General features: G+C 36.2%; 1 protein-coding gene across 1 annotated transcript in view; it reads right to left on the minus strand.

Moving 5' to 3' along the window:
* Positions 1-254: 254 nt before the first annotated feature.
* Positions 255-13,469, minus strand: part of LOC131432787 (uncharacterized) — an 88,724-nt gene continuing 75,509 nt past the window's right edge. Inside the window, exon 5 of the mRNA XM_058599299.1 lies at positions 255-2,469. Within this exon, the coding sequence (XP_058455282.1) occupies positions 2,019-2,469 (451 nt within the window). The 3' untranslated portion in view covers positions 255-2,018. The remainder of the gene's footprint in view (positions 2,470-13,469) is intronic.

The following is a 13,469-nucleotide window of genomic DNA, read 5'->3' on the forward strand; positions in this document are numbered from 1 at the left end:
CGTATATAATATGTGATGCCGTTCGATGGCGTTGCTGAGCTGAAGACTGATTTCGCTCCAAGCTGACAGGGTCTGAAAAGTGTCAATTGAATACTCCGCCAGAAGGGTGAAATTCGTTCGCGTCCATCGCATACCCTTGAGTAGCTCTAGTTTGCTCATAAACTTAATGGACTTGCTACTACAAATGCCGTAGACGTAAAATATTCGAATCGGATAGTTGTGATACCGCCTCCAAAAATAAAAAAATCAATACATTTTTTCTTAATAAACTTGTTTATTTCTTCACTGTTCTGTTTTTTTTAGAAGCTACAAGCTAACCACTAGTTAATAGACACATATCATATGAAATAATTAAATATCCTCGAAAAATATATATGTATCTGCTTGAAACACTAGCAGTGTAATAAACACAACGCACAGAGTGAATATTGGACCGTAGTTTGTCTGCTTCCTTCAGATTCCACTATAAATTGCCGGCAGATCAATGTCATCCTTACAGTTTTATTTTCTAGCCGTATGTTGTAGCGTAGATTAAAGATAATATTCATCATGAAATACGAATGTTAACTTACTATGTACAACAAAATAACCAGTTCGGTTGTTTCGCCCTCCCCCCGATGGGCTGCAATAAACTTGGACCGGAAAAAGCAAACTTTTTTCAACGGGAAAGAAGAGCTCTCCAGACAACCCTATCACTAGTAACAAATAATAGCTGAAAACTGTGAGTAGTCCATCACAGTGTTTTAGTTTAGTAGTTTATTAGTAGAAGTAAATGGGGCAAAACATGCTACATATAATAAGCACTTTTCTCCCCGTGGCTCCTCTTTAGAACCTTCACTCCATGGGCTGATCATATTCCAATTGCATGGTTTTTGCAGTTCAAACACTTAATTAATCTAATAGTATCACGATCACGATTTGATCATTCATTTCGACGACGTTACATTTTATCCAATCTCTTTTAGTGTTTCATGTTTCAGTCGACTTGTTTCTTTTTATTCTCTCATCAGTTGTACACTTTCACTGAGCAAAATTAAAAAAAAAAGGTTATGACTATTAACAATTAGGTACTTTATATACAAACGAAATCGGTTGCTTATGTTTGACCTCTAGCACTATGTTTTGCTTGTTTTCTGTTTTGTTTTATATAAAAAAAATTAGCAAAGGGAGACTACCTGATGCTGTTCATCATTCGTTAGTTTCCTGTTTCTTTCTGTCCCTTCCTTCCGACTTGCTTTCCTTCCGATTCTCGCAAAAATCTCTCACACCCTTTCAGCATGCAAATTAATTAAATTTGTGGACACGATCAGTCTTTTGGTTTCTATTATTCTCCTCCTTCCTCCTCTAGTATTTGCCGTCGATTTTATTTTGGTTGTCTGTCAGTTTTTTGAGTTAGTGTCTAGGGTTGATTGTTGGAAATTGGTTGCAAAACAATTAGTATCTTGATTGGTGCTGCCTTCTGCCTTTTGCCTTTTGCCCACGCCCTCTATCTGTCCTCTTTCTTCAGCTGCACTTCTTCTAACGCGACCCTACTAGTGCAGGCAACATGAGTCAAACACGAACGCTAGCCGAGACAATTGTGTCAGAGAAAATTAATAAATAATAAATAGTAAAATTCGGTGCCTCGCGAGCTCTCGCCACTGACTAGTAGGCCCTCCTTCCGTGTCCTTCCGCTTCCGAACGTAACAAAACAAACAAACAGAAAAATAGTACATCAAAATCCAACTCTTTCTTTGTTTTTGTTTCCGTTGGTTTAGCAGAGTAGGCGGTTTCCATCGAACTTTTGTTGCTGTCTCACCTCACACTAATATGGTAGTGAAATATTTCAATATCAACATTTAAAAAAAAACAGGTCCTAAAATCTTATATAGATAGCTAAACAAATGTGACTTTCTTGAACTTCACAATGCGGAGAACAGTACAAGCAAATTGTATATGACTCATTAAAGCGTACAATGGGTAGTCACTAGTTACAAATAAAATAAAATAAAAAACAAAAACACCAGCCGGTCACATTTTCACCCGTGAACGTTCTGATTAAGCAGCAGTTCTCGCAGGTTCAGCAAATTGGTCAACAAATCTTCGCTTTCGGTACGCGCACGGATGAAGTACTGGCGACCGGTGTCCCGGGGGGTGCTGGCACGACGATGGATCTGTGGCATCTGTAGCGATCGAGTGAACTCATCACCACACGAGCTACGTGGCAGGCTGCTGCTGCTAAGGCGACGCATGACATTGCTGACGTTACTGGGCTTGCCGCCATTGGTGACCGAAGGGTATGGTGCCGTCAGTGATTCGGTACGTGCCAAAACCTGCGGAGAAGAGTCAATGGAACGGTCCACCAGCACATCCTGCGGCAGTTGGGGTGATTTGGCTCTGCCGAGCTGGATTGGAGTGGACTGTTTGTTCGGTGTTGTAGCTGCTCGTGGCGTTTCCGGGATGTCCTTTGCCGGGATGTCGCTTTTCACACTGCAAACGGGAAAAGAAAGAAATAGAAAACACTTGAGAAAAAGTAAACAAAGCTCTGTTATTCCGCTATCGATAGGTGCTACTGTCCTGAGGATGTTTGCCAAGTAGTGCGATACGGTACGGTCAAAGTAGGCTTGGTTTTGTTTTTGATAAGTGATGACAGTTGGTGACAGATTTGAGTGGAGTTTGTTGCGATGCACTATGGGAATGTAGCACCGATTATAATCTAATATTCCCTTTTTATACTGGTTTAGCAAATCGAAAGTATGACGACGATATTAGTTTGAAAATGGAGGGTGTAGATATCATGGATGAAATTACGCGTGTTCTATTGTCGTTTTCGCTTGAGAAACCTGGAATTGGCCTAGGGTAGTGTTTTCAAACAATTTTTGCGAAGCTGACTGCAAAAATGAACATAACATGTTCAGAATAAGGCCCGATATGTCTTAAAAAATCCGTTCTAAACATGTTCACGGTTAAAATGTAGAATAAAAAAATGTTCCGAGCCTGGAAGGTAGAGTTTTCATGCATGAGGAGTTGTTGCATTGGATTTAGAAGAATGTTTCCAGTGTTTTAATATACATGGCGCAACCAGTTGATCTTAGACAGAAAAATCATGTGTCATATTGAAGGCTTAGACAGCTGTCAACAACTTCGAATCGTTCTATTGGTAGGGGAGAGTGTTCGGTTACCGGTACCCTTTTTTTAAGCTTATAACTTCTGACTAAGTGCACATTATGCGGACATATATACATCAATGGAAAGCTAAAGTCATTAGCTAACAACTGAATAAGAAACTAAGTTGATTCAATCGATTGAAAAAAATTTATTATCAATTTAGTAAAGTAATAAATTTTGACCATTTCAAAAAAGGTGTTCGGTTACCCCAAGAAATTTCGCTGAAAATGGAAAAATATAAGTAAAACCTGCAATTATTCTAAGAAAAAACGGAGTTTATTTTTTTCGGAAGCGTTTTGGACAAAAGTCTGATGGTGACTTCGCCTTGGCTTTCTTGGTCAATGCTTTGGATGGTGGCCGGTCTTCCACCGGCTTCGCGGGATTGGATGCGTTGCTGCAGCCGAATTCATTGGCTTCTTATCTACTAAGCAACGTTTAATGGCATTAATCAGTGCATCAAAGTTCATATTCATTGACTTGGATGATTTGTTTGAAGTCGTCATGGCTAACAGAACCAGAGAACCAAAGTTTTTACTTCTATGACGGATGTATTGAAGCCGTCAAGTTGTCCAAGTGGTGCATATCACCCGAGATGCCAGGCAATAGAATAAATTTAGCTAGCGAAAATGAAAAGATCGCACCAATTTACAAAAGTCTGTAATTTCTGACCAATGACTGCAAACAATCGAAGTTTCAAAAGTCTGCAAAAATTTTTTAGACGAAAAAAGGTTTGTAGGTTAACTACGAAATTTGATAATTTATAGACAAATTTACAGATTTGGCATCTCTGCATATCACCGACAATTTTTCACGGTTTCTCGAAAAAAATGGGATGTCGGTAACCGAAATCGGTGGACATTTTGAAAATGACGAAAAAAAATTATGTTTGCGAAAATTTTGACAGCATCCGATATTAAATCACGCAAAATAGATCGATTTCACCTCATAAATATTCAATCCACTCACCTTTTCGATTGGTGCTTTTCATTTCATGATACTAGAAAAAAGCTCGTAAAAAACTTTTGTGTTGATTTTCACGCAATTAAAATTAGTTTTTAACGCAGCAAAAAGTACAAGCGTCTGTTTGCTTTGATATTCGGCACAAAAAGAACATTTGTCGGAATGAGGCTATCTGCTTTCTGTCAAAGTTACGGTGGGGTGCTGGCAGCCGAACACTGCCGGCAACCGAACATCTTCCCCTACATTTTCATCGAATATCTGACACACTTTGAGCTAAATGATCGTTGCATGCGATAACCACTGCTTTTATTCCCGTATATTTTCAAATTTCTTTCGCGAAGTATACATTCAGAAACTGACCGTAACCGTGAATACTTTTCATTCATACCGGATTTTTCAAACACCATTTCCGTAAACCATCTTTCAGAAAATAACATTTGAACTGCATCGAAAAGCACAGACGTCTGGAAAGGACCTGGTCCTGACAGAATACCTCTTATGTTCTGGAAAATCTTTCAGAAGAACCCATCCCTACATTAACTTGTCAACTTATCGCTAAATAAATGTACTTCTCCCGAAACTTGTGAATCTTTTTTCCTTGTCTCAATCTTCAAATTAGACGCTAAATCTGACATTCTAAACTACCGAGAAATAGACATTAACTCTTGGATTCCAAAGTTATTCGGAAAAATTGTAAATGAAATCTACAAATCTACTTCTAGAATTTGTAACTTTCAGTCTGAATGCAATCGATTCCACTACACGTACGTCGATACTCTTTACAGCGACTTCAACAAAGCGTTCGATACTATTATACAAACTAAAACATATGGCATAGAAAGCAGACTTCGTTTTCTCAACAAACTGTCTGAACCAATTAATGAATCATTCGGTATACCACAAGGCATTCACCTAGGGCCTCTTCTTTTCATTTTGCATATAAACGACATTTCCTTTGTACTTAAAAATCTTAAAGTGCTCATTTAGGCAGACGACATGAAGCTTTCCATGGAAATGAGAAATTTCAACAAAGCCGCAATATCCCAGAACGAAATTAATCTATTCCACATTTGGTGCAGTAGCAGTCTTCTTCAACTCAATGTATAAAAAGTAACTCAGTATCTTTCAGTAGGACAACGGCTTAAGAGTAACTGTTTCTACTCGAACTTGTGATAAAAACAAAACTTATACTAATCTCAAACGAAAATATAAAACAAACATTTACCAAATCCGGCGAATTGACCGAATTTTTGGGCGGAGAAGACCGCAAAACTTGAAATCCGCATTCAAAATCTTCATAATTTTGAAGATCTTTAGAGCAAATTCAGCAGCTGCCAGATTCATATGGGTGGTTTATAATAACATATAACTGTAACTTAAACAAACGTATTCCCATCCAACCGTTTTAGTTTTATTTATTCGAACAGTTCTACCGACGACACGACCTGCCACTCACTTATTAAAACTGTATCGTAAATTTAACAACCCCTCAGTAACTCGTAATGTCAAAATGAAAGCTTAAGAAATATATTTGATACTGGCAACCCAGGTTGATAAACTGTTGTTTTTAGAATAACTGTTACAATATCCTAGGTTACGATTGTTGCTCCAATTAAAAATGTAAATAGAACAAAACGACTCAATATGTTGTATGTATTTCACCACGGTTCTACCTCAATGGAAGAAAACGAAATGGCAAGTATAAATGTATTATACCCAGGTGTAATTAAAATCGATAGCTCATATAACAACTAATGATTTTTTTAAGAGGCTTTAAAATTGTCTGCAATCACGTTTGCGATTTGCCCCCGGAAGCTACCGAGAGAACCGCTCACACTAATCCAAATGTTTAGGAATGAAGTGGTTGGAACAAGGCCCTTAATATATAAAAGGTAGCGAAATAAGATGCAAAACAAGTTAATGCATTTTTATCAAACAAATGCGGTTCGATTAAACTACAAAGAAAATAATTTAGATCACGAAACATGAAATCGATACTATCGAATATAATTAATGTAATTGTTTGTTAAAAAAAACTCGAGCGAGAAAAATGAGACATAATATAAAAACGACCAATACGACTTCGATAAACATCACTAAAAGAAATTCTAGGTGAAGATTTATAATAGATTCTTAGTGAAGTGCTATAGTACGGTCTTTAGTTGTTAGTTGTTTATTTTAGCCTTTGGTCTTTCGCCGAGACATTATAGGCATCTGTATTTTCCTACGAATGTTTTTCTCAAGTAAAGATAGTCCAAATAGACTAAAGTAAAGATAGACTTCAAATATCGATATTTCGTATCTGCTCTGTTTAATATTTAATATTCTTGAGTCGTAGCATGTAATCGAGATTGACATAAATATTTGGGGAACTCATGAATCATTTATTTAGTATGCATTCCTGTTTGGCATTTTGCGTCTTTTAGTTCTTCTTCCCATCTTCTTGTAATAGCTTAGCAGTGGTCTAAATGTAGTTAAGCTAATCTATCCGCATTTTCAAAGTTGGTACATGTACAATCTGAACTTACAGGAAAAAGCGAAATACCCTACCGAAAAAAGACAAAATGAAATAAGTATTCAATATACATATCAATATTTATCTCAGATACAGATCTGGTTAAGTAACTGGCCGTTCTCCAGGACTATTCTATCACCATTTTCTCTATTTCTTACCAGGAATCAATTGAATGGCAATTTTCAAATTCAGAAGAACTTTTTTATTTTGTTTGTTTATTCATATTGCTAGGGTACCTTGGTAACTATTTTGTAGCAACCAGAACAGTGTTGTTTGAAATTTTTATTTTCATATTTCACAAGGGGTCGCTATATTTGAAGTGACTGGCGGTAATTCACTCAGGACAAATTTTTATTTCATTTTTGTTCGGAGTGTCTGGTCGTGTCGTCGGTTTTACTGTCAAATTTAAAACTGGTATACACTGCCGTACTATTTTTTCCTATATTTAAAACACAGATAGAAAGCTACTGGGCTGCCAGTTTATTTTGTTATAAATTCTAGATTAAAATTTTAAAACTGACATAAATTATGCATCTAGAACTAGAACACTCCTGGTTATGCTCTTCTGATACAAAACTGATAACTTCGGAAATCCACAAATTTGGAAAAGTGACTTTAGAACTAAATATTTTTTTCATGCAATTCACTTCTAAATCTGCATTAAAGCGCCTGACAAAACCGTACAAAACTTCGGGAATCTTCTCGACAAGCGTTCAACGTCGGAAATCCACATTGAAAGCCGCTTTGAAACAGCCTTCAATTCACATAAAAATAATCAATGAATCATGAGTGCAGTGCATCAGAGGATAAAATAAAACAAACAGTTGTTTATTAAATCAAATATCAAAATAGTGACATTGAAGGCAAATCGACCCGAAGAACAAGACCGTGTTTTCTCACCATGACAACGCTTGGCCACATGTTGCGACTTTGGGTAGAAACTATTTAGATAATAGTGGATGGTAGACTCAATTTTTAAATTCACACTTAGCACCATCCGGGTACCACTGGTACCGATTGATGCAAAACACTCTTATCTAAATGTGCTTCCTTTCAGTTGAGGGAATTGAAACATTGCTCATTGTTTTCTGGAACCCAAAATACTAGAAATATCGTTTATCAAAAAGACAAAGTCTGGGCATTACATTCCATTTGTGGAATTTGGTCTTTCTGTTTCAATAGACTTCGCAGCCGATTCATAGCGTACAGAATCATTGCATGGCTAGGTACTACGATCCTACTGACAATGAGAATCCTTCCCGGTCGGGACTCGAACCTGTGACAACTGGCTTATACGACCAGTGCCCTATGCGTTGAATCGCCAACCCGGGCGTTCATTAAGATTCCATAAAAAGCCAGGAAGATGGAAAATAGTTTAGTTTCGACGAAAAACCCGTCGATTAGCTTTGAGTATTCTCCTGAATCTACACAATAGGAGATAAATAGCATTATCAATGCTAAATCTGGCAAAAAATTCTCTAAATGTATGGTAAATATGTTCGTAAAATATGCATACTTGAAACTAACGATTTCGCAATGATTGAATCAAAGTTCATGACAATTTATTCAAATGTTTATGTTTTTATGAAATCTGTTTTCTTTTTTTAAATACGTTGAAGCCTTTTTTATGCGGTGGATAGAATAGATTCGAAAATTAGCATAAAAAATATTGCAACACTAAAGAATTTTTTTTTGTTAGATGTCTTAAAAATTCATGGAACATGTTTTGAAACTTTGTCGACTTTGAGATTTTTGAAATTGATTTATTTACACCATTTTTTTTAGAAATGCACGAAACCTCGAGATCTGGTGTGAACTCCAAAAAAAATTTGTTTTTGAAGTCGACCTAAATTTTTTTCTGGATAACGTTTAAACGAAACAAGAAATTTCGCCTAAAAAATCAACAAAACTTTGAAAATTTTCATCAAAAGAAGAGACTTGAATGCATGTTAAACCAGTTTCCTTGGTTTGTCTATGAATTGGTGACAGAATTGCATCTCAACTCACATAAATTTTAAACTGTGTTTTGCATTGACACAATTTTTAAATCAACTAGTTTTTTTTCGTCTTTATTCCACGAGTAAAAGGATGAATGCGAATCGAAAACGAATCTATCGAATAACTGTGCACAGTGTGCATATACGGACACTGCTATATCGTGTGGCTTTCCAGACGTAGTTTTGCGTCTGCATCGAGGTTTCTGAAGAGAAGAGCGGTTTTACGGATTGGAAAAAGTTTAAAGATTTTTTGCTTTTCGCCACCTTTCTGCAAATATTAATTCCATCGCCGCATTTAACTATTGTTGTTTCAGCTAGCGGATAATTAAACGTCTATATTTAAATTTATGTATGTGGATAAATAGAATCAAACGACTTCTACACGTATTTTAAATCTGTTCAATTACAATTTTCCAATGCACGATAACGTGAGCCTTATCGGTGCTTGATAAGCCTCGAATTTCAAAACTGCTCGAAAAGAAATGCCACTAGTTTGTCATGTGACCATATACCATTGGAGGCTTGTTTTTGAAACAAAATAGAAGATGATAACTTTGGAAAAATTTTTTTCGTGTTTTACGAATAATGTTTTCTATGAAAAACGTTAAAAACTAGAACCCCCCGGTACACCGTTATTTATTACAGTTTAATGACCAATTGAGGCAATATAGCAAGCGGCGTCGTTCTATGCAGCGTGTCCATGGTGATGATTATTAATTTGTAAACAGCGTATCAGATTGAAACGTGATAAAATAATTTGATTTCTAAATTGATATGTTCATAGTTAAATATATTAGAATAATGTTCAATTCATTGCGTCGTGATTAGAGATTACAGAAAAAAGACATATTTAACTGCTCTTTCGAGAAGTGAGCACCGAGTAGAAATTTTAGCCTGCGAAGACGGCCCATTAAGGTGAAATGTAGCGGAATGCGAAAATCGCGTTTTTGATCAATTATTCAAAAACTAGACCGATTTTCGAAAAACCAAAAACACTTAAGTTTTCGAAATCAAATTTATCATAACTAAGTATTCTTAGAATTTTGAAATTTTGCTTTGCCGAGCCGTAATTGGTTTTTGAAATGTATAAACGGTCACTGTTCCGTCCCACGGGGATGATTTTAGAACTGAAAAGTAGTATTTGTAGCAGAATTTCACAAAGAATCTGAAAATGCAACTCAAAATTATAAAATTTTAGCGAAAACAACCGAAAATTGAAAAAGTTTTCATAAACTTTTCTGTATTTTTTTTTATTGCTTGCGCGCTGCTGTTTCGTATTGAGGTGGTGTGAGAAATGTACGGTGGGCACGGTGGCATTATATCGTGAGCAAAAAATAGATATAAAATAATGACGCAAATTTATGCAGCATTGGGTTTTGTGTTGAAATAAAAACGAGTTGAATACAATAAAATGAGTATTGTAAGAAATCGTTTATTTTCTAAGTAGCTGTCATTTATACAAACAATGTGATAAACATTGAGGGCCAGCTTCGAGCCAGTCAGCATGGAAAACTTATTGAAATTCATTGGTTTTTCAATTATTATGAATACAATGAATCAACGCTTGATTTTGCTTTCAAAATCGATTGAATAATAAGGAACTACGAAATAACTTTATATTCAATTTCGTGCCCCAAATATGTGCTTGAGAAAAGATTCACTAAATAATTTTAACTGCATGGTATGATGAACTATTAGTTATAATTGGAATGTATTCCAATAATGTAATCTAAGAAATTATTAAACTATTGATGATTTCTGGCACCGGAGGCCAGAGGCTGTTTGGTCTTCGGTTCGTTATCGTTGAAACAGACATTTCTAGACTCATCATGCTATACAATTCCGAAAGTCGCTTCCGAAAAAAAGTTAATAATGAATACTTTTACGTAAATTCTATCTCATCGGCGGGAAGGGCCTGGTGAACGACTGGCAAAGATATCGAAAATACTTGAATGTTCTCTTGTCTTCAACCATTCTTTTGAAGGAGAATCGATGCTTGCTACTAAAATCAGGCATATACACGGTTAGCAAGTTAGTCAATACATATACATATAACCTCATGTTAATCATTCATAATTACTCATGATTTATAGCTCTAGTGTAAGAGTAATCACTAACAATGATGATTGAATCAGCATATATTCAAAGTGTGAAGAATTCTAAAATCCATTACGTCCCGTCTTTTTTACAAGCCAATATAACGAGAGGTAAACCCACTGCGCTCAATCATTGAAAAAAGGATTTCACCTTAAGGTGAAATGTAGCGTCATAAAATGCGCGCAAAATTTTATCCGCTTCAGTTGAACGAACCGTCGCACAAAGCGTACCAAGAAAAACGGACACATAGAAACAAGAACTTTTTTCAATGATTTAGCGCAGTGGGTTTACCTCTCGTTATATTGGCTTGTAAAAAAGACGGGACGTAATGGATTTTAGAATTCTTCACACTTTGAATATATGCTGATTCAATCATCATTGTTAGTGATTACTCTTACACTAGAGCTATAAATCATGAGTAATTATGAATGATTAACATGAGGTTATATGTATATGTATTGACTAACTTGCTAACCGTGTATATGCCTGATTTTAGTAGCGAGGAACGATTCTCCTTCGAAAGAACGGTTGAAGACAAGAGAACATTCAAGTATTTTCGATATCTTTGCCATTCGTTCACCAGGCCCTTCCCGCCGATGAGATAGAATTTACGTAAAAGTGTTCATTATTAACTTTTTTTCGGAAGCGACTTTCGGAATTGTATAGCATGATGAGTCTAGAAATGTCTGTTTCAACGATAACGAACCGAAGACCAAACAGCCTCTGACCTCCGGTGCCAGAAATCATCAATAGTTTAATAATTTCTTAGATTACATTATTGGAATACATTCCAATTATAACTAATAGTTCATCATACCATGCAGTTAAAATTATTTAGTGAATCTTTTCTCAAGCACATATTTGGGGCACGAAATTGAATATAAAGTTATTTCGTAGTTCCTTAATATTCAATCGATTTTGAAAGCAAAATCAAGCGTTGATTCATTGTATTCATAATAATTGAAAAACCAATGAATTTCAATAAGTTTTCCATGCTGACTGGCTCGAAGCTGGCCCTCAATGTTTATCACATTGTTTGTATAAATGACAGCTACTTAGAAAATAAACGATTTCTTACAATACTCATTTTATTGTATTCAACTCGTTTTTATTTCAACACAAAACCCAATGCTGCATAAATTTGCGTCATTATTTTATATCTATTTTTTGCTCACGATATAATGCCACCGTGCCCACCGTACATTTCTCACACCACCTCAATACGAAACAGCAGCGCGCAAGCAATAAAAAAAAATACAGAAAAGTTTATGAAAACTTTTTCAATTTTCGGTTGTTTTCGCTAAAATTTTATAATTTTGAGTTGCATTTTCAGATTCTTTGTGAAATTCTGCTACAAATACTACTTTTCAGTTCTAAAATCATCCCCGTGGGACGGAACAGTGACCGTTTATACATTTCAAAAACCAATTACGGCTCGGCAAAGCAAAATTTCAAAATTCTAAGAATACTTAGTTATGATAAATTTGATTTCGAAAACTTAAGTGTTTTTGGTTTTTCGAAAATCGGTCTATTTTTTGAATAATTGATCAAAAACGCGATTTTCGCATTCCACTACATTTCACCTTAATCGCCTATTATCGCTTGCGCTGTGACTTGCATGCAATGATTATTCATAGGAGCAAAACGGTGGAATGAATTTTACACTAGATTGTTTACACCGTTTTTTTTTCTAAACGATTCCAGCAAGAAGAAAACGCAAGTGTTCAATAATAACTCTCTACAGATCTTCCCATAAAAGATTGACAGGTCATTTAACCTCTATTTAAGGCCTCTATTTAATGATTTTGTGCCTAAATAACGGTCGAATATCTGCTACTAATTTCCGATGACAAGAACTTCGATTGAACTTCTACTCTCTGAAAGTCTAAAAATAACTGCGTGCAGCGAGGAAACTCGATCACCCACCGCCATCGGCGGATGTTCTCGCCTACTGATCGATTGCACCGTCGTAGTAGCACAACCTCGATCGTTTACTGTTTCGATCGAACGAAAGAACCGGTTCTCCTATGTCATAAGACCGCTTTTGTGGTCCCCGAACCCTCATGTGTGATTGACTTGACTTCGTTTGCTGATTGTTGACTGGATAAGAAAACTGTCTGCAACTGTGATACCACAACCGGTGCGTTGTCGATTTGCGACACGATCGAAACGTCACCGTTCGTGTGTCGTCGATAGAGATCGATCGAGTTCTAGACTGCGTGTCAACAAATGTGAGCGCAATCGACCTGCACTCAAGCAATCCACTCGGTTCGACAGGTAAAGGAAGTTGGCAAACGGTGAACCCAGGAAGCGTTTCGTGAATGACGGTCACTCGCACTCACAGGTGTTTGCAGGTGGTGTTATTGACCGCAAGTAATGTCATTGTTGGCACGAGAATCCATCGCACACCGTTCGATTGGTAATGTGAGCTGTGTTCAAAAATATCCTATTGGTCAAATTACGAATTGATACTGGACAAACATCCCTTATCTTTGCTGGAGCTTTGAAATTGATTTTCGAAAACAAAATTTTTCTTACCCACCAGACACAAATTTGACACACGGTTATCGCACTACTTACCATGGCTTACTGTGTTTGGACATAACGATATATCGACAGGTCACTTGGTTTGACAATAATAATAAATATAAAAACTAAAACAATAATCACACACATACATTCAATCCTTAACATACCACCACCACAGGTTGTTGGAAATTAGTATTTGGTTAGTTATAAAACAGATCCACCTT

This window comes from Malaya genurostris, chromosome 2 (genome assembly GCF_030247185.1).
Source record: "Malaya genurostris strain Urasoe2022 chromosome 2, Malgen_1.1, whole genome shotgun sequence".
NCBI lineage: Eukaryota > Metazoa > Arthropoda > Insecta > Diptera > Culicidae > Malaya > Malaya genurostris.